The sequence below is a fragment of the Phalacrocorax carbo genome, chromosome 8 (assembly GCF_963921805.1).
Source record: "Phalacrocorax carbo chromosome 8, bPhaCar2.1, whole genome shotgun sequence".
Classification (NCBI taxonomy): domain Eukaryota; kingdom Metazoa; phylum Chordata; class Aves; order Suliformes; family Phalacrocoracidae; genus Phalacrocorax; species Phalacrocorax carbo.
Genome location: NC_087520.1, coordinates 8,194,195 through 8,215,896, shown reverse-complemented (window position 1 = coordinate 8,215,896; position 21,702 = coordinate 8,194,195). Strand labels below are relative to the sequence as shown.

At 47.3% G+C, this 21,702-nt stretch overlaps 2 protein-coding genes across 5 annotated transcripts; both read left to right on the top strand.

Annotated features, from left to right (window-relative positions):
- The first annotated feature begins 2,918 nt into the window (after nucleotides 1-2,918).
- On the top strand, nucleotides 2,919-14,469 carry FAM114A2 (family with sequence similarity 114 member A2). 3 transcript variants are annotated; one of them, XM_064458516.1, is made up of 14 exons: nucleotides 2,919-3,034; nucleotides 4,240-4,445; nucleotides 4,664-4,763; nucleotides 5,233-5,328; nucleotides 5,615-5,727; nucleotides 6,630-6,764; nucleotides 6,930-7,088; nucleotides 7,713-7,836; nucleotides 8,828-8,907; nucleotides 9,615-9,743; nucleotides 9,962-10,101; nucleotides 10,872-10,944; nucleotides 11,527-11,580; nucleotides 12,867-14,469. In XM_064458516.1, the coding sequence occupies exons 1-14, from the start codon at nucleotides 2,974-2,976 to the stop codon at nucleotides 12,966-12,968; spliced, it is 1,572 nt and encodes a 523-aa protein (XP_064314586.1). In that variant the 5' UTR covers nucleotides 2,919-2,973; the 3' UTR covers nucleotides 12,969-14,469. The 3 variants fall into 3 exon arrangements, with proteins under 3 accessions (XP_064314586.1, XP_064314587.1, XP_064314588.1); XM_064458517.1 differs by lacking the exon at nucleotides 2,919-3,034 and adding an exon at nucleotides 3,035-3,054; XM_064458518.1 differs by lacking the exon at nucleotides 2,919-3,034 and adding an exon at nucleotides 3,251-3,270.
- Nucleotides 14,470-14,593: 124 nt separating this feature from the next.
- LOC135314667 (protein FAM133-like) lies at nucleotides 14,594-21,263 on the top strand. 2 transcript variants are annotated; one of them, XM_064458520.1, is made up of 5 exons: nucleotides 14,594-17,682; nucleotides 19,904-19,964; nucleotides 20,058-20,194; nucleotides 20,838-20,894; nucleotides 21,074-21,263. In XM_064458520.1, the coding sequence occupies exons 2-5, from the start codon at nucleotides 19,946-19,948 to the stop codon at nucleotides 21,116-21,118; spliced, it is 258 nt and encodes an 85-aa protein (XP_064314590.1). In that variant the 5' UTR covers nucleotides 14,594-17,682; nucleotides 19,904-19,945; the 3' UTR covers nucleotides 21,119-21,263. The 2 variants fall into 2 exon arrangements, with proteins under 2 accessions (XP_064314590.1, XP_064314589.1); XM_064458519.1 differs by having other exon boundaries at nucleotides 19,874-19,964; nucleotides 21,074-21,260.
- Nucleotides 21,264-21,702: the final 439 nt, after the last annotated feature.

The following is a 21,702-nucleotide window of genomic DNA, read 5'->3' as shown; positions in this document are numbered from 1 at the left end:
TCGCTTATGAAAAATAACGTAATATAAATAAATACAGGTGATTTGTACTAATCATCTTTTCAGCAGAGAAAAATTAAGCATATTCAAGAACAGGAAAATTTGCAGATAACACACTACCCAGACCAGGACTTTTCTTCAGTTGATTTGTTGAAGGTCAAACAAGATTCCAGGCCTGACATCTGAAGAATGAGAAATGTGTTGCCTGACCCACTTCTGTTGCCGCTATTGCCAAAACCAGTTTAACAAAGAAGGCAAAGACAACAGCTGTGTCCAACTCCCCTTCAAGCTTGACTAACCAACTGACCCACTGAATCCTGCAAGAGAAACTGGAAAACAGGCCCTCCACTTGTTTCTCTGTAAACAGCAAACCCTTCATCTGCCCTCTTGCTTTTTTTATCGGCCCCACTCTGTTTTCTATCATGCCTCTTGTCCGTTCATTTAAGATGAGACCAGCGCTAAGAACTCAATTATACCGTTGTGCTGAAGAAGCTACTTTCCCACAGCTAAACGGTTAAAAATAGTACCAAGACCTCCTTTGTTCTTTTTCTCCACCAGTTACACTTTAGGGAATGTGTTACCAAGACATAGTGCCTCTGGAGTAGAGCATCCCAGCCACATGAACTGCACAAGTCTGGAAAAAAACCCAATACTAAGGTTGCTGCTGATCAGCAACTATTCTTCTGTTTGAAGGAGTGGTTTTAACCTTCCTTTTTTAGACCCCTATTATTTTCAGTGTTTCAGAGCCTTCACAAGGCTGCTGACAGCTGTCCTGCTTATTTTGGTCACTTTGTGCATATTCCTCAAAGGAAGGCTGTGGATTGTCAGTAGTTTGTAGACCACTGATGTTTGGATTGCCGGATTTGCCATTTGAGAGCCTGTCACAGGCTGCGCTAGCAAGTGAGGCACTGTGGTCACAGATCTTCAACATATACTACTCCAGAGCCCAGCTGCCTTCCGTTAAAAATGCCACCGCACTTAATGGCTTTTGCCTGCATCCCGACTTGACTTCACAGCATTTGATGCAGTTACAAGATAGGCCAGCTCTGCAGCAAAAGCAACTCTCCTCTTCGTTACTGGATCAAATACACAGAATAACTTCCAGTCTTCCAAAACAGTGACCTCCCAACTAATAATGCTTTAGATATATTAGAGAATATTTCCAGTACCTCCTGTACTTTGTCTGTGTTATTATAAATTATTAAATTTAAATTGTTAGATTTCCAAGTGTTTGTGACACTCCTCCTAAAATGACTTTAGGAACCAACCTCAGTCAATTATTTAACACAAGAAATACTCAGCAATGTTTTCTCTCATAAGAATAATTATCTTCAGTAATTGCGTATGCTCTCCACTATATCTGCACTAAGCTTGTACAATGTATAAAACATTGGTGATGGGTCATTGAATTTTACTACTAAACTCTTCCAGGTCTGATTTATTAGAAATTGTTTGTCACATTTTGCTTTTGGAAAAGCCATTATTGCTGGCAGACAATGACCTGTCACTGCCGAATGCTAGGAAAAATAAAATGATTTGCGAAATCCATATTCTCCAACCATCACACTTATGCAAAACAGCTGCTGGAGCTGATAAAGCATCCAAAAAGGATAAAGCGTGAACAGCACCAACACTACAATTCTTCAAGAAAGCATTAAGCCCAAGCAAGATGAAAAGTGTAGAATAGAAACTGTCTATTTTACAACTGAACCTGAAGTTGAGCTCAACATATTTAACCTTTATTAAGCCATAAGGTGTAACAACAAATAGCGGTGGAAAGGTAAAAATCCCTGATGCATTCACTTGTATGAGTCATCTTTGGCTCTTATCCTGAAAAAAAATAATGTATGTGTGTTTAACTTAGAGCACTGTAAGTAGTCCCACTGAGGTCACTGGAAGTACTAACAGTACTCAAACGACACACATTTATAAGGCACTGCAAAATTGGGGCCCAAGAGGTTGCAAGTTATATGGCTTAACATTCCCTGCTCATAACATCATTCCGTACCTGGAGAAAAGCGAAACAATAAACCGAGACACACCTGACAGGCCACAGACCGCTCTAATGGGCCGCCACTTCTGGCGCACAATGTGGAAACATATTTTGGCAGTTACAGCGAGCTAACTGGTAATAATGCGTGCTAAATAGATCTGAACAGATGGCTCGTGCACAGGGCGCGCTTTCCCACGCGCAGCGCGGTGCCTTGCGGAAACAAGGCTGCTGTGACCCTCCCTCAGATCTGGGAGCCGCCTTTGGCGGAGCCCTGAAGGCATTAAATGCTGGGAATTCGTGAAAACAGACGGCGCGATCTGGGGGCAGGCATTACGGGAGCCGCTCAACACCCGACGCTACGGCGCGCCTTGCGGTGCGGGGTCCCTCGGCCGCCTGGCAGCCGCCCCGTCCCGTCGGGGAGGCCCGGGGGTCGGCTGCGCACCGCAGCGGGGGGTGGGTTTCCCTCCGTCAGCTAAAAGTGATGGGGCACAAAGCGGTAACCCGGCCCCCGCGGGCGCTCGTGGAAAAACCCGCCTCGTCGAGGCGGCGCGACACCCATGCTCCCCACCTTGCGGCCAAGGCAACCCGGGCCACGCCGGCCCGACGTCACGCCATAAGACCGCTTTGCCCCCTCCTCCGGCAGTACTTCCATGCCGAAACAGCGAGGTAAGACCCGGGCTGCCAAATTCTCCCACAGCAGCGGAATGGGCGGGGGGGGGAGGGAACCGCGCCCCGCTGCACCGTTATCCCCGGCTCTCGCGCCGCCAAGGAAAGCTTGGCGTCGCCGTAAGGCGGTGAGGGGGCGATACGCCGCTCTCACCAGGAGAAGAGGGAGAGAGAACGGCCCCGGCCCCGGCCCCGGCGCCCACCTCCGCTACCGTCGCCGCCGGCCCCGCCGCCCGGATGTGCTTCTCCGCCCGCCCTTCCGGGTTGGGCCGCACTTCCGGGGTCAGCCGACCGGTGCCGCTCTGCGCCACGCCTCGATGGTTACTGTCCGCCCGGCTCGGGGGACCGTGCAGCTGGTGGGGCGGCCCGGCCCGGCGGGTGAGGCGGCGGCGGTACCGGTACCGGAGCAGCACTGAGGCGGCGGGGGGGGACGCTTTCGGAGCGCTGGGGGCACAGGGGACTTGAAGGGGCCCGCTGTGGGACGGAATGTCCCAAGGGGAGGGAGTCTTTAGGGCACTTGGGGGCCTCCTGTGGGGTAGGAGTTCCGGGGCGGGGGGGGGCTATGGGATCCTGGGGGTCTGCCAGGGAAGCAGAGGCGCAGGGGGGTGTCCCGGGTGGGGACCGGCCCGGTGGGGTGACCCTGGCAGGCCTGAGGTGCTGGGGTTGGCACAGGGTCCCACCAGCTGCTGAGGGTGTCATGGGGAAACAGGGTGGGGGTCCCCAGCCCGTCACCCGGAGCTGCCCGTTCCGCGGTGCTGTCTGTCCTCCCGCTTCGCTTAAAGCCACAAAACCCCGTGGCTGGGGGGAGCTGCCCTGACTGCACCAGTGGTTGCCTCTCCAGGGATGCAGCTTCATGCTGGCGGTAGTGCCGGGGGGCTCTGGGGTCCTCGGCCTGGCCCTGCCTGCTGCTGCCTTCAGGTTACTGCCCCAGAGCTGCCGAAGTGCTGCCAGCGAAGCCAGGAGAGAGAAACCCCTGCCCCCGTGAGCGGGCTGCAGCGTGGCAGCCCTGCTCGTGGGCACCGTCATCCCCCTTGTGCAATGTCGGGGCCGGTTGCTGGAGCGTATTTCAGATTCTGGGTGGTGTTAATGCCCTGGCAAAGCTCAGCCCAAAATACAGAAGCAAACCAGTTGCTGTGTCCCTACCTGCCTGATTTTCTGACAACTATCCCCATTCGTGTCTGACACCCTTCAAAGCAGCCATCCCAAGCAATTTTGTTTTGGTTTTTTTTTGTGAAGCAAGTCATGGATCTAATTATCTAAGGACCTTTTATACCTTTTATTTCCTTTTCAGAGTTAGCAATCTGTTTCTTTCCTGAGGAGAGGGTGTGTCAGTTAGATAAAGCCACGTGTTTCTGTGGGACTTTAAACTTCCAAGTGTGACATTTTCTCTAGTCAGGCGTAACTTGATGCACACGCTTGCTTAAAAACATAATCTGTTTGTTCCAGTACATGGCAACATGAAGGGTTTTCTGTCTTAGTTGTGTTTAATTATTTATAATACAAATGTGATGCTTTTGAACTAACGTCAATGCATAGAAGGGAGTAATTATTTTATCCGCTTTGATTTCTATGGATGTTCGTAGTCATGTCGGAGAAAGACAGCGGTGAAAATCTGGAAGAGGATACCTCCTACAAAGATGAACAGAAGGCAGAGGAGCTTGGCTGCTCCTTGAGCAATGAAGAGAGAGAGCAAGAGCCTGAGCCTGTGCCTATGACTCGGAAAAGACCTGACCCCAAACCCCCAAGCCAGCCTGTTGCCATGGAAGAGCCTGCAGCTGAAACCCTCAAGGTCTGTTTCCTGCACTGGCTCTGAATAACGTGACTTAATGTTTCATGGCTTTGAGCATAGAAGAATTCTGAGCGTAAGCCCCACTCCTTTTCTGAAAATTCACATTTCTGTTTATCTGAAAAGAAAAAGCTGCACCAAAGTTACACATCACAGACTGCTTGTGTTCCTCGCCTCACCATAACACCTGAATCACTCTCTTCTCCTTTTCTTCATTGAAGGTCTCAGGTTCTCCTGCTGCTGTTCAGACAGGATGGGGGTACTGGGGAAGCTGGGGGAAATCTCTTCTGTCAACTGCATCTGCTACTGTAGCCACTGTAGGTAAGGCTCTTTCTGGTATTTGATAAATATTTTAACTGTGCTTCATGTCTCAAGGTGGTGCTTCTGAGGTTGTTTCTAGAGAAGGGGATTTCTGTTATAGCAGCAATTATTGGAAAGATATCAAGAGAATTGTCCACGTAATGGGGAAAACTTGTACTAAAAGTTATAGTGAGATTAAGGAAACATGCCCAGCAAAAATTACTTTCAAGTTTTTTAGGTGTTTGCAAAATTTTTGCCTGGTGTTATGAAGTGGTGTTGAGTCAGTATTTACAACTTGATTTAAAAGCTAAGATAAAACCTGAGTTCATTACCTTGGTAAACAATCTGGATAATAGTAGATTTTAGTGCTGGGTAAACTGTCTTGACAGGATGAATCCATAATAATAAAAACCATGTGCAGCCCTAATTCTGTTTCTGTTCTGATTTCCGTTGTATCTCATGGTTACAGTAATACTGCTGTCTTCTCTAGGTCAAGGTATTTCAAATGTCATAGAAAAAGCAGAAACAACCCTTGGGATCCCCAGTCCTAGTGAAATCTCTTCAGAAACTAGAGATGCTACAAGAGGTCAGTTTTTACTGCATAAGAACAACACTGAAATGTTTCTCATAACATAATCAGCCCCAAAATAACATCACCTTGCTCTGCATCTTGCATACTGAGGTAGATACCTCTGTGCTAAAATAATACTCTGTTGCTTACTTCTGTTAGCTCTGAAAAGTAGGTAGGAAAATAATCCCAATTCTAGCCCTGCTCCTGGCTGACACTTGGTGTTTGTTGATTTTCTCCACTCTGCAGCTGACAGGATCTTTTTTTGGGAGTGAGGAAGTTAATTTTCTGCCTTCTAATGCAGGAAGCGAGAATCCTGGTGCTAGCGGCACAGATGCAGTTGATGATGGCCATTCCTTTCCTATTGCTGGGGCTCTTGGAGTTTTATCAACCATCTCTACTGCTGTCCAAAGCACAGTGAGTGAGTTGGGAATGCAGGAGAAAATGTGTTTAAGAGACCATTGGGGTTTTTGCCTTTCATCTGAAACATCATAAGAGGAAACTTTTAATTTTTACTTTTGTGGAATGAATGGTGAGAAACTGTTTCAACCTTCAGACAGCATTTGTCCTGTGCTTTGCTTCTAACTGGCGTTTATTTTTTAAGTTGTCTTGAATTTTTGTATTCTGTTTTAAATGTTGATACCTAACAAAAAGAGCTAATGGTGAACTGTGGTGCGTGTGTTCCCGTGCACGTCACCTCTGTACTCTGTTCTCTCTGCTCCCTTCCTTTAGAGTATTCAGGTAAATGCAGGGTCAGACTCATTCCTGGAATATTTCCACTGATTTCCACAGAACTGTCTAGAGATTAAATCCATTCTCCTCTTCAAAAACTTCTGTGAAACTAGCCCAAATTGCTTGGAAATCAGCTTGCTCCTGTGACTGTGAGAAATGAACTTCAAAGGAACCCATTACCCTTAGAAACTGTGCTTTTGTGATCTGCTGTCTTGTCAATTTGCTCACAAATCTGAAAGAGCCACAGATGGAAAGCTTCTGCTTTTGAGGATTGAAAAAGAGTTCAAACCCACAGGTCTAGTGTTTTCTGATTGGAAGGATGAGAACTAAATACTTTAATGTGCTGAGAACCAGCTTGTTCACAAAATAAAAATGTATTTCCCATCGGATTGCTGCAGCTGTCTGAGTGCTGTATTAAAATCTTGGATGATAGTGTGTTGTGGCTCTTTCCATGTCCTTCTGCTTTCTTTGTGGTGATCAGGGTTGAATTTTAGGGTGACAAGGACCAACTTGGCTTTTATTTGAGTGTCTGGTGTAACATTGCTGATATAAATCCCCCAATTCAATTTCCAAAATCTGATTCCTAGGGAAAAAGTGTTCTTAGTGGTGGTCTGGATGCCTTGGAATTCATTGGGAAAAAGACAATGGATGTAATAGCTGAGGGAGACCCTGGATTCAAAAAAACAAAGGGCCTAATGAACAGAAACTCTACATTATCTCAGGTATGGTGGTTCCGTGTCAGCTCCTCATTGGTTTCTCTCATTTCTTCTTCCTGCTTTTCTGGTCCTGTCATTAAGCAACCATTTTTACTATTGAGCCAAAAGCCTTCTCTTCCCATATTCTGTATCTGCTGGCACTGACCCGAGTACTCTGCTTTTCTTTTTCAGGTCTTACGAGAGGCAAAGGAGAAAGAAGAGCAGCAGACAGCTACTGAGGTTGCCATGGCTACGGAGAAGAAAGCCCATTATGGGTTACTGTTTGATGAGTTTCAGGGTCTTTCGCATCTGGAGGCCTTAGAGATGCTTTCCAGAGAGAGTGAATCAAAGGTAATGGCCTTGAGCAATTTGCCTTCTGTTTTGAGTTCAGCTGAGCAGGGAAAAAATTATTCGAAATATATGTATATACATGTAAAACCAAGTGCTCAGAACTTGCTATAAAGTGATAACACAACTTCACTTTGACCCGTGTTACGGTCTGATGTTTACCTTGGGAGCATTATGTCCTGTCCTTGGCTCCTAGAGCCACTCTCTCTTTACCCAGCTAGCCTCAGCTCCTGCATGTCTTCAACAACTTTTCACAAGTTACTCTCTCCTCATACCCACCTGCTGCCTTGGTCTGGAGAAGAGGAGAGTAGTGCAAGCACAGCAGAGAGTGTCCTCTCTTGTCTTGGGGCGGGGAGGAGGGCAGATCAGCGTGCCATTTTGGAAGTCATTCACTTTTTTTAATTAAAAGAAATTTGAGTAACTCCTTAAGAATCCATTATTACCTAACAGGGCTTCACAAATAGGTCTTTTTCCCTTTTCTCCTTCCTGTAGGAAAATACCACTTTCTCATTAACATGTCTGTGATGTTTTTACATACAATGTAAACCAGTGCTGCATCTTCCATCCTGTTTTCTTTTTCTTGTTGGATTATATGATTCTCTCTTTCGCTGTGCTGCCCCCAACTAGGTGAAATCGGTTCTAAATGCCCTCTCTGGAGAAGAGTTGGACACACTGAAGGAGGAAGTGGAACAACTCAAAGAAGCATTTTCTTTACCTGAATTCTTTGAAGAAGAGGAGGAAGAAAAGAAGGGTAAGAGAGCCCCAGTTTTCTGGGAGGAGAAACTGGTTCTCAATTAAATTCTCAATGTAGAACCAACCAGCCCTGATCGCTAGCAATGGGCATGATGCCAAAGTCAAGTTATTCTTTAGCTGGATGCTTAATCCTAAGGCTGTCTGTGGCAAGGAGCGTGACAGGTAGCAATACCATTTATCTCTGGAAAGTTGCTGTGCATTAATTCTGTAGCAGGAACGATTTCTTGCCAGAGCAGGATTAGAGTTGCTTGACTCCTGGGCAGCTCATGCAACTGACCTTGAGCCAAGATAGAAATTCAAATTGATGCTGGGTTTCCCTGACATGAGGGGAGAACTGTGAATAGAGGTGTCCAACCTGTGGGAAAGCAAAAGGCCTTTTTATTTATTTTTTTAAATGAGAGTTAGCCACACAGACCAAAAGACTCAGAGGTGCCTCCATACGCAAGAGCCGTCTGATTCTTGAGGATTATGCAGATTGAAATGTAAATCTCTTGCACTGCTTTTACCTAAATGACTCATCAGGGAGGGGTTACACACCTGCACTTGCTGTCATTTAACATTTAATGTATCTTTTGTACTTGCACGTGATGGATCTCACAGCCTTTCCCCCACTGTTAACATCTGCCCTGCTGTATATAATAGGAGAAGCATGGGGTTAACATGATATTTCAGACTCTCCAAGGTGATACGCAAGTTAGTACATTATAAAATGCTGCCTGGAAAAAAAAATTTAATTACCTTAGCTACAAAACGAGACATGAGAAAGCAAAAGTTAACCTTCTGGCACTGGTGTCTCCACCTTTTCAGAACTTATCTTATGAATTGTATTTAAAAACACCAGGTTTGATGCATTCTTGCCTGAGGTGATAAATCAAAGAGAAATAAAGGAAACAGTTGACAGACTTATACAGAACTAGTTGTGCATTGAAGTGCTGCTTATTCCTGTATCTGTCTTTTGTGTGGATTCTTTAACCTTTCCTTTCTTTTAGGTGATGAGGAGTTCACAAAGGAAGTAACAGAGTTATTTTCAGAATTGCGTATCTCCTCAAAGCCAGATAAACTGATCACGGTGAGTTATTTCCCATCTTCTAAAAAAAGCTGGTGAGGTTCCTCGGAGGAGCTGTTTCTCAGTCCTGGTTTGCTTGTGAAAATATCAAACGCATAAAAACAAGCCATGTTTTAGATCCTTTGACAATGGTAGGCAAAAGAGATAGGCCTTTCCCTTTGACTTAATGGGGCAAAATCATGTTCTGCAATGTCGTTGGCTCTGAAACAGTAGACACCAGTGTGTCTTTACCCTGTCACTGGGCAGTTATAAGTGGTGGCAAAGATAACTGGGAGCAGTAAGCCTTCAGCCACCACAGCGAAATCAGCCTACAGTCATGACTTGAAGCCCTACTCCTGGTACGAAGCAGCTGGTTTGACTACGTTCAGAACTTGGTATGAGGTAGAGTTGCCTCTCTTGCCTTCATTTCACTTCCTTTCAGATCCACCAAGTGGCAGCAGCATTCTGCAGACGTGTTTTTAAAGCACCTCTGTTAGTCATGGTCTAGCTGGTAAACTCCAGTACCCGGTGCTAGAGAGCCCTCAAGTACATCAGTGCGGCCAACCCTCTACAAAGTCCTGAAGGCACTAGGATCATTTGTCCTGGTTCTTCTCACTAGCTCGGCAGTTGTAGCCGTTTCCTTCCTCTCGAGAAGTCCAATGCTCCATGTTTTGTGATGTGCAGGGGCACTTCATTCCAGTCATTACATACTATGGCACATCTTCATACAGGTGAGGACATCTGCTCATGAATGGATAGCACGATTCAACAGTAGTCTTCCTAAAGAAGAAGAAGAGAGTGAAGAAAACCAGGAAGTAGAATCCAGAGATGGTGACCATGATGCTAAAAAATCAGTAGAGGTAACTGAGTAATGGAGGAAGAGAATATCTGATGCAGAGTGTTTATCTGGCTGCTATGTTACAGTTGAGATTCCCAGAGTTTCTGGATTTCTCTTTCTGTGCAGATTCTGAGGCCTGAAAGAGCAGTGTAGTGATAGTACATTCTGTGATTCACTTGTTCTAAATAATAGAAGCTGCTAGTTTTTGCATGGTATGGGGAGTCTTTTTAACTCTTGCAGGATATTCATGCGGTTGCCATAAGAAGTCTGGCTGAACTGACAGCATGCTCCATTGAAATGTTTCACAAAACTGCAGCTCTGTTTCTACATGGTCAGAAACAAGAGGTGATGGCCACAGACAGAGCCAAGTCCCTTTCACAGTAAGTTCATCTCTTAGTAAATGTGTAGAATATAATTACTTAAATACTGATTAAACTGTCTAATAATTCTTTGCAAATCCATGGGGTGCAGGGCTCTTGAATTCTGCATGTGTTCAGAGTTGGAGTGGGTGGCACCACTATCTTCCAGCAGAATTCAGCTGTCTCCTTTTCCAGCTTAAAGACATTTCTTGATAAGAAAAAGGAAACCCTACTTGAAAGCTTTTATATAGCCAAGAAGAATGTTTGCCCTAAGCTTGTGCTAGTTAGTAGATAGATATTTAAAATATGACAAAGCAGTTGTATAAAAGTGATTCTTAATTACCTCTTTGTTAATCATTTAGTATTATAGGTACATGAGATTGTAAGATTACTGAACTAATTAGTAGATTTGTCTTACCAATAATGCCGAACACGAGATTTTTCTTTTATATCGGGAGATACTTGGCAAGTGTACAAAATGTGCAGCACTTTCTAATTCAGAAAATAATGCTTGTCAATAAAAAAAACAGGCAAGTTAGTACTGTTCCTTCCTGAATGGATGTGTCTGTCCTCTGAATGCTGTTTCAGATCTTCAGCTTTAATGATTTATTTTTCCATCTTTCCCCTCCCTGAATTTGGGGAACTTCTGGATGTTCATATGCTCTATATTGATTTTTATTTAATTTAGCTTTATATGCATGGAGACAAGGTATTTGGGTGTTAGAGGAAAGCTGAAAGAAAGTTTTTCTTATAGACTGTATTTACTCTGTGGTTTTCCCACTCTTCCACAGAATGACAATTGTGCTGTGTAAAGAACTGTCAACTTTCTCTAAAGAGTTTACTACGTGCTTAACGACGGCAGGGGTAAGAATGACACCATAGTTCTTGGGAATGAGGTGTGGTTAGTTGATTACAGCCTTGGGATCTTCACCACGAAGGACTTTTTGTGTTTGCACATTTATATATGCAGTTCTTTGCCCTGCAAGTTGATCTTCTAGGTCAGCATTCCCCAAACTGTGGCAGCTGAACGTACGCTGAGCTTTTGAATGCCTCCTGCTGCGTTCAGCCTGGCACAGAGTGGCGGTGGGCATTGGTGCTGACAGTACTAAGGAGTCAAAAGAAAACCAGGTTTGTGACCCTGTTGTGGATTTTTCCAAAGCACTAAGGTGTTGTTGAAGATAATATTATTATGTCTAAATTCTTCACTTGTCCACAGTTCATTTGAAGATGTAATGTGTGTATTCTTGTATGACTTGTGTTGGGCATATGTGGGTTACTTTGTTCTTATTTGCATGCTACGGGCCAGGTCCTCTGCAGCTTGTGACTTAGCTTTCCTATAGTCAAGGGAGCAATGGTTAATTTAAACTTACTGAGGATTTAGCTTTATCTTGCTGAAGAAATGTGATCACATTTTCAATCAGGATAATATATGTCTGATCTCTGCAGGTCAATGAGAAAGCAGATGTGCTTAATCCTTTAATCACTGGAGTGTTTTTGGAGGTCAGTTATGCTAAAGTTAAAGCTTTAAGCTAATACTTAAAAATACATATGCTGTTTTTTTCCACTTCTCTATCCTTATGCATGCCACATTCTATAACCCATGGTCTAAAATTCTGCTTACCTACCTGTTGTGGTCTAACCTGGCAGGCAGCTAAACACCACACAGCCATTCACTCACTCCCCCTGCACTGGGATGGGGGAGAGAATAGGGAAAAAAGGTAAAACTCATGCGTTCAGATAAAAACAATTTAACAGGACAGAAAAGGAAGGGAAGACAATAATAATGATAAAAGAATATACAAAACAAGTGATGCACAATGCAGTTGCTCACCACCTGCAGACTGATGCCCAGCCAGATACCAAGCAGTGGCCGCGTACCCCCTGGCCAGCTCCCCTGGGTTTTGTTCAGTGTGACATTGTATGGTATGAAATATCCCTCTGGCCAGCTTGGGTTGGCTGTCCTGGCTGTGCCCTCTCCCAGCTTCTTGTGCAGCCCCAGCCTCCTCACTGGCAGGTCAGTATGAGAAGCTGAAAAGCCCTTGACTAATGTAAGCACTACTTAGCACAACTAAAACATCAGTGTGTTATCAACATTATTCGCATCCTAAATCCAAAACACAGCTCTGTACCAGCTACTAAGCAAAAAAAAATTAGCTCTATCCCAGCTGAAACCAGGACACTATCTAATAACTTGAAAGTGTTAATAAATGTCTGTAGATTTGCACAACAGATGAGTTACTTAGTGAAGAGTGAGCCTTATGTGGTCTCAGATGACAGTATGATGGGTCAGAAGGCACATATTAAATTCAGCCGTCTGGATTTCTAGAATTTAAATGCCCAAAGTCAAACCTTAGACAAGCTCCTAAATTAGCATGCAAGAGTCCCAACATTTCCCAGCTGTTAAGTTGGTTCTTAATGCTTGTAAACTTCTGAGGTGTGGTAGGAAGCAGGTGTTTCCTGTTGGTGTGTTCTTCCTTCCTGCCACAGCATGCTTATGCTTCACTTTGAAATAAATTCTTATCTATTATTGAAAACAGTATCCTGCATTTGGATGGCACCTAATCTTGTTCGGTGGTTTATAAGCCAGTTGTTTTTTCCCTAGTGGCATAAAGCCCTTCAAAAAGTTAATGTTAAATTGATTCCTAGAATGAAGCCTTAAAAATCCAACAACAACTAGGCTTATGTTTATGTGCTTTAATCAATGCAGTTTGAAATGAGTATGTGGCTAGTAAAGCTGATTGGTAGTGTAATTGTTCATGTGTGTATTTTGATTTTTGTTTTTATAGGCTTCAAACAGTGCTTCATATATCCAAGATGCCTTCCAGCTCTTGCTGCCTGTACTGCAGATCTCTCTTATTGAGGCTAGAACGGAACTACCACAGCAGTAAAAATCCTTCTAATTAAGAACTTTTTGACCTTCCCACTTTGTAGTTTCCATGCTGGACAATGATGTAATGGCTGTTATTAAAGGGAAAAAGATTAACTCTGATCGCTGCTGCTGCAAGAATGGTGATTAAATGCAGTCTGGCAGTGGCAGCTCTTACAGCACATTGTGAGATGTGATTAGCATAGTCCAGGCTGGTGGACAACGTGACAGACTTAAAGTACAGATTGCTTCTCTGTTTTCATGGACTCTCTATATCTTTTAACTGAAATCCCTCTGCTGTATGTGTCAACAAGCTCTTTGGAGAAGCTCTCTGGACTGTGAAGACAACGCCAGAGAAAAGAGTAGCAGCTGGCTAGTTAAAGAGTTAGCTAAAATCATGGTATGATTTTTAAGCCAGAGAGGCATAATTAGGTTCCTGATAGCTCTGCGTTGGTGTTGAAGTGAATATTGGTTAGGAAGTGCAAGAAAAGGTGAATATTTATGATTATGAACCTTGCAGTTCCTAGGCTGGAAAGAATAGAGCAGAAGGGATTCCTTATTCAAGCTGTTGTTGCTGAAGAGAAGCCCCAGCTTCCTGAAGATGTCTGATAATGAATCAGGGATGCGGGATGGGGACTCTCACTAGGGTGCTGTTTCTCATTCCCTTGCAGAGTGTTTGCTTCATCATGAGCTGGGAAAATGCTGATCTGGCCCAAAGAATATGGGTTCTTTGCTTTATAGCAATAAATGAGAACTGGCGAGAAGGGATTGATTTGTGTTTGGGCACTTTAATGAGAGAATTTAGCAGGAGGACGCCCCTTTTTCAGTGCAGCTTGACAGGTCAGCCACAGACTGTTCACAAACTCACTGCTTTTCTCCTGTTTCTATGTAAAAGCCCTATAATGTAATGCTCCTTTTTCTTGGAAGGTATATTAAAGTATGGGGAGAGGAAGCAATTTGGTTCTGTTAGTGAGAGTCCTAATTTCTCTCAGAAGCTGCTCCACATATGGTATCTGTTTCTTTGTGCTGTGAAAGTTCCCTGCTTTGTTCCTTTTTGCAATTTCCATCTTTTGAGCCTGCCCACTGGGAGGGAGCAGCCTCTGTTGGAATCACGAGAGCAGAAATGCACAGCTGAAATGGGCTTCAAGAAGTCCAGAATAGCTAACCAGAGGTGACTGAGTGTCACACCTGCGGCTCTCTTTGCTCGTTGGTAACAATGATGCTCAAATCTCATTTTGAAAATCCTTTGGGTTTTAGCAGGTCTTGCACATTTCTGCAGTAGAAGGCTTAACATTCCTCTGCTCTATTTGTGCAGTAAAAAAGTGTTTTTATTATTAGAATACCTTTTGGCTAATGCTCCTCTGATTTTATATATGTGGAAAAAGCCTTGCCTTAGTCATGGTTGGGCTGATCAGATCTCTAAAGGGAGAGCCTTTTTTTGCATCTTAAAGAAAACAAGACTTGAAAGGAGTGTGTCTGGGGTAAAAAAAAGTCTGCACTACAATAAACTCTTATTTTCTTTCTTCTTTTGGTTGATAGTGTTATTAAAGAAAGGATTTGATTTGACAACAGTTTCAGTTAAAGGCTATCAAGATAGCAGTGGGCACGAACGAAATCAGAAGAACAAACTGTGGTGTTTTTCCTTCTTGGCACTGACTGTGGGTTGCGGGGCAGGGCTGGGTGCTGCTCTGCAGCCGGGTCGGCTGGGGCTTTTCTCATGGCAGGGCACTGCCTCATAGGAAGGAGGGCTCTGGACCCAGGCTGGGGAGTGAGAGCTCCCACAGCCGAGGTCCCAGTTCCCACATCAGTGGAAATGGCAGCTTTGCCGCAAAGCCAAAAGTTGCAGAAATGTCAGGAGAGAAGGAATAAAGGTAACGGGGTTTTGTGAAGCAGCAGCTGCTTTTACTGCAGATGAATTCTACTGACCTGCAGTGCTTTAGTTTAATAATTAAAGGAAATCAGGTGAATTATTTTTTTCTTTGAAGCTGCAGACAGTAATTCTTTCAGTCATATGCCCACCTGGATTTTGTTACAGCAGCCAACAATCAAATGTGCACCAGCTTCACTTGTGCGCCACTGCAAGGACTACAATAGATCACCAACAAAAACAGTTCCACAGTTGCTGAAATCTTCCTACCCAAAGGATTCATCAGAATTCAGTATCCAACTGTCTGGAGGTCTTATTGCTTTGCCTTGTCTTGCGCATGAGCCTAATGAGAGCTGGCAGTAATTTGGGCACTTCTGGTAGTGTTTGGGGAGGTGAGAGGTGGCTGAGAATAGATAAGAGTTAGCGAAGATGCTGGCAGTGACTTGAAGGAGAAGAAGCCTTCGACAATTATTTTCTTTCCTTGGGAGAGATTCTGTTACTTGCAGCTGTAAAAGCTGCTTCCTGGCAGCTGCTGTGGAAAGGTTTAAAACACAAAAAAAGGCTTGGTCCTCCCAATGGGCTTCAGGACTTGCTCCAGCCCTTGTCCAACCAGCTTCCCAGGGACTCGTTTTTCATTATTAAAACATGCACGTTCAGCAGCAGCAAAACCTCTGACACAGGCAGGATGTGCAGTTGTCCTCATTTGGAAGAAGCAGCAGCTACATTGCCACTGGTGGCCCCGAGCGTAGGGACAGCTGTCCCAGGTCACTCGCAGTGCAAATGAAATGGCCTGACTCAGAGGCAGGAGGGGGAGGAATGGCAGGAGGTGGAGGAGAGCTCTGGCATTCCTTTCTCAGGTGTGCACACTGGATCCTAAATAAACAGCGGTCTATGATGATGTGATTTAAACAGAGATTGATCTTCTGTAGCCAAAGGCTCCTTGGCACAGAAATGGAGGACATTAAGTGCCCAGTACTGTACTAATTAATGTTTTCTGGGAGTTTGGGTAGTCCCTCAGAGCTCTGCATGGTGACAGCAGCTCAGAGGTGGCCATGGGCTGGTCTTGTAGCTGGCAGGCTGCTTTCCTTCAAGGGCATCGTTGTGCCCACTGCAGGGTGAGAGCAGAGCCCACACAGTTTGTGGGCAGGGACCTAGAAGTGGCTGCGGCTGCAACCCTCCGCTGTCCTGCTGGGTGGTGGCAGCCACCCCTGTGCTGTAAGATACTGGTGGCTGCAGCCTGGCCCGATGGCCAGGGCGGTCCCTGAGAGCTGGTTCCCTGGGGTGATCCTTTGTGTCCCTGTGTCCGGGGAGCGGTGGCAGGGCTGTCCCCTGGGCTGGTCTGACTGGAGGATACTGCAGGCTCAGGTCCCTCGCATCAGAGCACTGAGAGCCCGGCTGGGGCTGGCAGGGAGCAAGCAATGAGGTCACCAGTTAAAAATAAGGTCAAGTGCAGTGTTTGTGGGGGAGGAGCCTCATAAGGCAGCAGGAGCTGCTTAGAGGAATGGGGTTGGATGCCAGCCGGTCCTGACACCAGAGAGCCTCCCTGGATCTGTTCCAGGGTCCTGTGCTATGCTCCCTGTGCACATCTCCACCGAGCTCCTGCACTGTACCCCAAATTCCCTGGCTGCATCGACCTGGTGGCTGCATCACGCTGGGACAGGTGGGATTGCTGCCACAGTTTACTCCAAGTCTGAGCACTGGCTGCTAGGAGTTCTCCAAATGATTTGTGTGTGAGCTGAAGCATCTCTGCTAGAAAGCACTGCCGCTCTTGATTGTAAAATTGGCAGCAACGTAGCCTCTGCCACCAGCCTTGCTGAGCTGCTCCAGGGTTTATCCACCCTTGCCATTAAAACCCATCCCTTACTTCTGATCTAAACCAGCTGAGGGAACTCCTGGTCTGCATTTGGGGCCGGTGCAGGCTCCAGTGGAGGAGACCTGGGGCAGGCACGGCCAGGTTTTTGGGATGACTGATGCAGGGAGCAAGCAGCTGTACAAGAGTTACCCAGGGTTAGTGTCACTCGGTGGGAGGGGGCCCTGTCCATGTTGCAATTACTGTAAATTAAAGTAAAATGACTGCTGGAGCAACTTCGTTGTAGAGTTGAATGCTTTAAATGGGGCAAATCTTGTGGGAGAAGTAATGCCTTTTATTAGATGGAGAAAACAAATTAGCTTTCAGGTACACAAGCCCTTCTTGACATTATTGTTACTGTTATTATCCCATATTGGTGCTATTAGAAACGAGGGCATTACATTGGGGGGAAGCATATTATGCAGGCGTTTAGACCTGCTGGTAACTGCTCTCTGCTGACAGGTATTTGCTTAATGATATGTTGGAGTGAAAGCCAGTAGCAAGGACAAGCATCAGAGGGAGCTGGGAGTGCTGAGCTCTGCCTGGTCCGGCCTTGCTGGGACCCCCTGGAGGAGCCTGACACCACCCACTGAGAAGGGAGCAAGGACCTGCTGGAGGTTCCTCCTAGCGTGGTTTTAAGGACACCCCCAAACCCCCTCTTTACTTCAGACAGGATCCTGACCATAGCACGTTCCCAGATTGAGTCCCCGGTGCCCTCCCTGGTCCTGGGGCTGGTCCCTGTGGATGCCTGCAGCCTCCAGAGCTGCCCTGACTTGATTGCAAAGGGTCAGGAGCGCTTTCTGCTCCTGCCCGCACTGAAGGCAATGTCTGTGAGGCTCTTGCACTTACAAATGGGACTGGTCATGTTCCCAGTGTCATGTGCTGCCCATGGCGGGTGGCAGAGCCAGTTTTTCTGCTCTGAAAGTGGGACTGGGGAGGAGACCGCAACATTCAAATACCCAGATCCCTGGTAGCTGCCAGCCAGGCGCCGAGGAGGACACTCACCATTTTCAGCTCCAGGTAAGGTGCTTTCCTGTCTTCCTCATGTCACCGAGGGGATTTACAGAGTCACTTATGAATTTTATAGGCTGGAGAAGCAGAGTGGAAGGGCAGGGTGAAGCAGAGGGTGCAGCAGGAGCATCCCTGGGATGGCTCGTGTTCCGTGTGGTCTTGGGGATGGGAATCAGATGTTATACCTGAGCCTTGCAGGAGGGAATTCAGTCCTCTGGGTGAGATGGGAGCAGGCACAAATGCTGTGACCCGCAAGCCTGTTGTGCTGGGGGTAAGGGCATCCAGGCTATTGTACCTGCTGGGATATGAATGCACAGGTTTGCTCTGTTAGCCAGAGGTCTGATCCATGGGCAGCCCGCGCTTTGCTCGGCCATGGGGAACAATTGCAGCTTGTCAGCGGGGACCACAGAGCCGGTCGCTGGGTTTTGCTGGTTTGCCTCCCTGGGCTTTAGGGAACCAGCTCATTTAGGGCAGGGAGACCTGCCTGCCTGAAATATGGGGTGGCTGAGGCTCTGAAGGAACAGGCAGAACTGGATCTGCTGGTCTGGGATGGGAAGAAGAGCTGAGCTGTTGGCAGCCATCATCTGAGGCACCACCCATGGTGGGCGCTGCACAGGGCATTGAGTGTCGTCCCCCCCAGGACAGGAGCACGGCAAAGCCCCGGGGTGGGGGAGCCCACCCCATCTCTTGGAAATTGGCTGGGTTGGTCCCCAGGAACAGTGTTAGCCCCGAGGTGGGGAATTCAAGGGTTGTAACCCCCTGTGGAGGCATTTCTTAGCTCGTGCTGGGGCAGCACTGCCCCTTCCCAGCCCTGGCTGCTGGGCTTTGGTCTGGTTGCCTGTCTCCTAGTGCAAAGCTTGAGGTCCACTTTCGTGTACCTCTATGCACCTTGTGCCTTACCTATCTGCTCACCCCCCCCCGGCAGGGAGGGCACAAGGCAGGGACATCCCCTGTGGATTTGGGGCTGGTCACAGGCTGTGGGAGCTGCAGAGCAGCTTTGGTACATAGGACCTGGGGTCAGGCCATCAGCTACACCTTCTCCCGCACCTTCCCAGGGGCTGCCTTTTCTTTTTTAACGTTTGATTTTTTTTTTAAATGATTTTAGATTTAAATGTAATTATTTTCAATTAGTAGTTGCACTTCTTAATTACAGAGATGAATTAGATTACCATTCATTATTAATTAGATTTTAACTTTGCACTGATTACGCCTTTTATCAGCCACCTCCCACACTCCTGCCCTCCCGTCCAACCTGGCGTTCCCCCAGTTTGCCCCAAACGCCACCGCTTCCCACTGCCCTGCAGCATCCTGGGGGTTTAAAAACCTGTTTAGAAAACACAAATCAGTATTATCAGCTCGAAGGCTGCAACCAGCTCTTTTAAAAGCCCAAACACCAACCAGATTATGCCATTTTGTGGTGCAAGAAAGAAAAAATTCAAAGAAAGCATTAGTATCTTGCCTCCCAGTATCAGTGGCTGGAAGAGAAACTGTTTCCTATTTACCTGCTGCGGCAGTGACCCTGCTCTTCCCTGCAAGCAGAAGGGACCTGATCCCTCGCCCCTGCTGCCTTCCCTCTGCCCCATTTTTATGCTTGTGTATGAAGGGGAGGGTTTGACCTGCCTGGGCTATTCCATGGACCTTGTTTGGTCCTGCTATTTCTGAAGCTGTCTTCTTTCTTTTCTTTTCATCTGTCACCTTTCAGGTACCTGATCAATGCTCAGAGTTTTCTTGCCATAGCTTTCTGCTTCTCCTCTGCTTGCTGCTGCCTCCGTCTCCCTCCCTGGCATCACCCTGTCCCTGGGGAGAAGTCTCCTTTCTGCCAGGGCTTCCTGGGATCTCCAATACCTGCTCTCTATTGATTCACCGTCATTTAGTTTTAAGTAATTCTGTAATTTGCCCCTGCTCACGGAGGGGTTGAGGCATCTCCCTGAACATTTGCCCTGACGTTTCTCTGTCTGCCTGCAGCACTCTCTCCTTGCTGCTTCCCCGGGCGGAGGGGCAGTGGGTGCTGCCTGGGTGGGCACAAGGTCTGATGCTTTTTTTTTTTCAGGAGGCCACAGACTGCCTTACCCCTCTCCCTGCTGTTTTGAGGGGTTAGAAGTGCATAGGGCCTCTCTTCCCATGGAGAAGAGAAAACCAAATGGTGGGGTCCAGGGAGGCGTTTTCATCCCTGAAAAGCTCACCTTATTCCACCCTCCAGTTGCTCCTTCAGGTCCTCTCTGTGCTGTAGGTGTGACGGTCTCGTGCCCCAGAGCCCTTTGGCTGCAGTGAAATGTCGACGATCCTGAAATGTGAGTGTTTGGTGTGAACCCAGGGGGACCTGCTGGGTTTGCACGTGCTGGACTCTGCACGCTGGCAAAGAGCCTCCCTCTGTGCTCTTGTAGGGTTTGGACGGGAAGATAAGGAGAGAGAGGAGAAGGAAAAGGACAAGGAAGAAGAGAAGAAAGAAGAGGAGAAGGAAAAGACTGAGGGAGAAAAGGAGAAGGACAAGAAGAAGAGGAAGAAGAAGGAAGAGCAAATGGTAGGGGAATGATGGAGTTTTCTGCAGATTAGCTGCTGAACTGTTTGCCAGAGGGTTTCCAGCCCCAGAGACCCCAGCATGGTGCTCAGGGTGAGCCCAGCACTTCCCAACTCATGTGATGCTGGGGACCCACTGGACCAACTGTGCCATGGCTGCGCGGTGTCTGTGGGGCACTCAGCACCCTGAGCACCCGCTGCCCGGCATGTGGTGGGATGGGGCCAGCTCCTGTGAGGAGGATCGGTGTCCCGGGGGCAGGCAGGCAGCTACAGAGTAGGGCCACCTCTGCAGGTGAGCACAGCACTGTGGGGATGTAAACGATGCAGAGCTCCCAGGTTACCACTGAGTCCTGTGGAGAAGGATGCTTGGCACAGGCAGGCATGGGTGGCATTTCAACCCAGATGAGATGCTGCTGTGGACAGCACTGCTGTCTGCACTGCACATATCACTGAGTCCTTGCTCTTGGCTCTGGAGGTCTCTGTGGGGCCATGGACACACATGGGTCCACAGCAGCACTAATGCTGCAAAGCCTGGCTTGAGATACCCACAAGACCAAACATGCCCCTGATGCAAGGCTCTAGTTTGAACAGCAGACAGGGTGTCAGGGTCCCCAGCGATGCTTGTCCTTCTCTCTTTGCCCCTGCAGGGAAGTGGGCAAGAGGACAGGAGGAGCAGCAGCAGCTCCGACAGCGACTCAGAGGAGGTAACCCCACCAACAGCTCCATGCTGGGCCTGGCTGGCCCAAGGGATTTGCACCTGCAAACCCCTGCGTGGGTGCTGGTTGCAGGTGCTATTGAATACCTACAGGTACCAGGGGGTGGAAAACAAAACGCCCAGCACTCCCCTCATATGGTGTCCCTTTTCCTTTTGTTTCTGCCCCAGGACCATGGCAGTGAAAAGGGTGACGAGAAGGAAGACAAAGATTAACCTTTGCATGCCAGAACTGTAGTGCATGCCCTGGCCGCGCTGAGGAGGTGGGGGTGCAAATGGCAGCACGTGCTGGAGGGGGCCTGGGACACTTTTAGCCAAATAAAAGTGTTTGTGGGCTCCATAGAGAAATGCTATTTGTTCATCCAGTCATGCTGCCTACCCAGTGCTATCTGTCCCTCCCAAGAAGGAAACAGCCAAGGAATGGCAATAGGCAGGGAGCTGGGATCTGGGTGAGCCCAGGCAGGTTTTGTTTGGTGCCATGAAAGACTCTGGGGAGAAATCTAGGGCCTCTGGCTGTCTGCTTTGCATAGTCCCCCAAAATTAGGTGGTACCAATGTCCTCCCGGTCCCCTCCGCCCTGCTTGCTATGGGATGGAGCAGCCTGAGCTGCTCAGAGCGGCACAGTCTGGGCGCTTGTCACAGACGGGCTGTGCAAAGGGCGGCTCCAGGCGCCTGGGGCTGCGCTGAGCTGGTCGCTGTGATTTCAGGTTGGTCAAAAAACACACGAAAAGCGGTTACAGGCGGAAAAAAAAAACCAAAACAAAAAAAAACCCCAAACCAGCCCCCTCCCAAACCCTGCCT

What these genes read in the sequence shown, in the direction of transcription:
- FAM114A2 (XM_064458516.1), top strand. Translation starts at nt 2,974, where the DNA reads ATGGTTACTGTCCGCCCGGCTCGGGGGACCGTGCAGCTGGTGGGGCGG. An exon ending in AGCCAGATAAACTGATCACG is followed by an intron (nt 8,908 to 9,614) that starts GTGAGTTATTTC and finishes ATCTTCATACAG; the next exon opens with GTGAGGACATCTGCTCATGA. An exon ending in AGAGCCAAGTCCCTTTCACA is followed by an intron (nt 10,102 to 10,871) that starts GTAAGTTCATCT and finishes ACTCTTCCACAG; the next exon opens with AATGACAATTGTGCTGTGTA.
- LOC135314667 (XM_064458520.1), top strand. An exon ending in AGAAGAAGGAAGAGCAAATG is followed by an intron (nt 20,195 to 20,837) that starts GTAGGGGAATGA and finishes TTGCCCCTGCAG; the next exon opens with GGAAGTGGGCAAGAGGACAG. An exon ending in CCGACAGCGACTCAGAGGAG is followed by an intron (nt 20,895 to 21,073) that starts GTAACCCCACCA and finishes TTTCTGCCCCAG; the next exon opens with GACCATGGCAGTGAAAAGGG.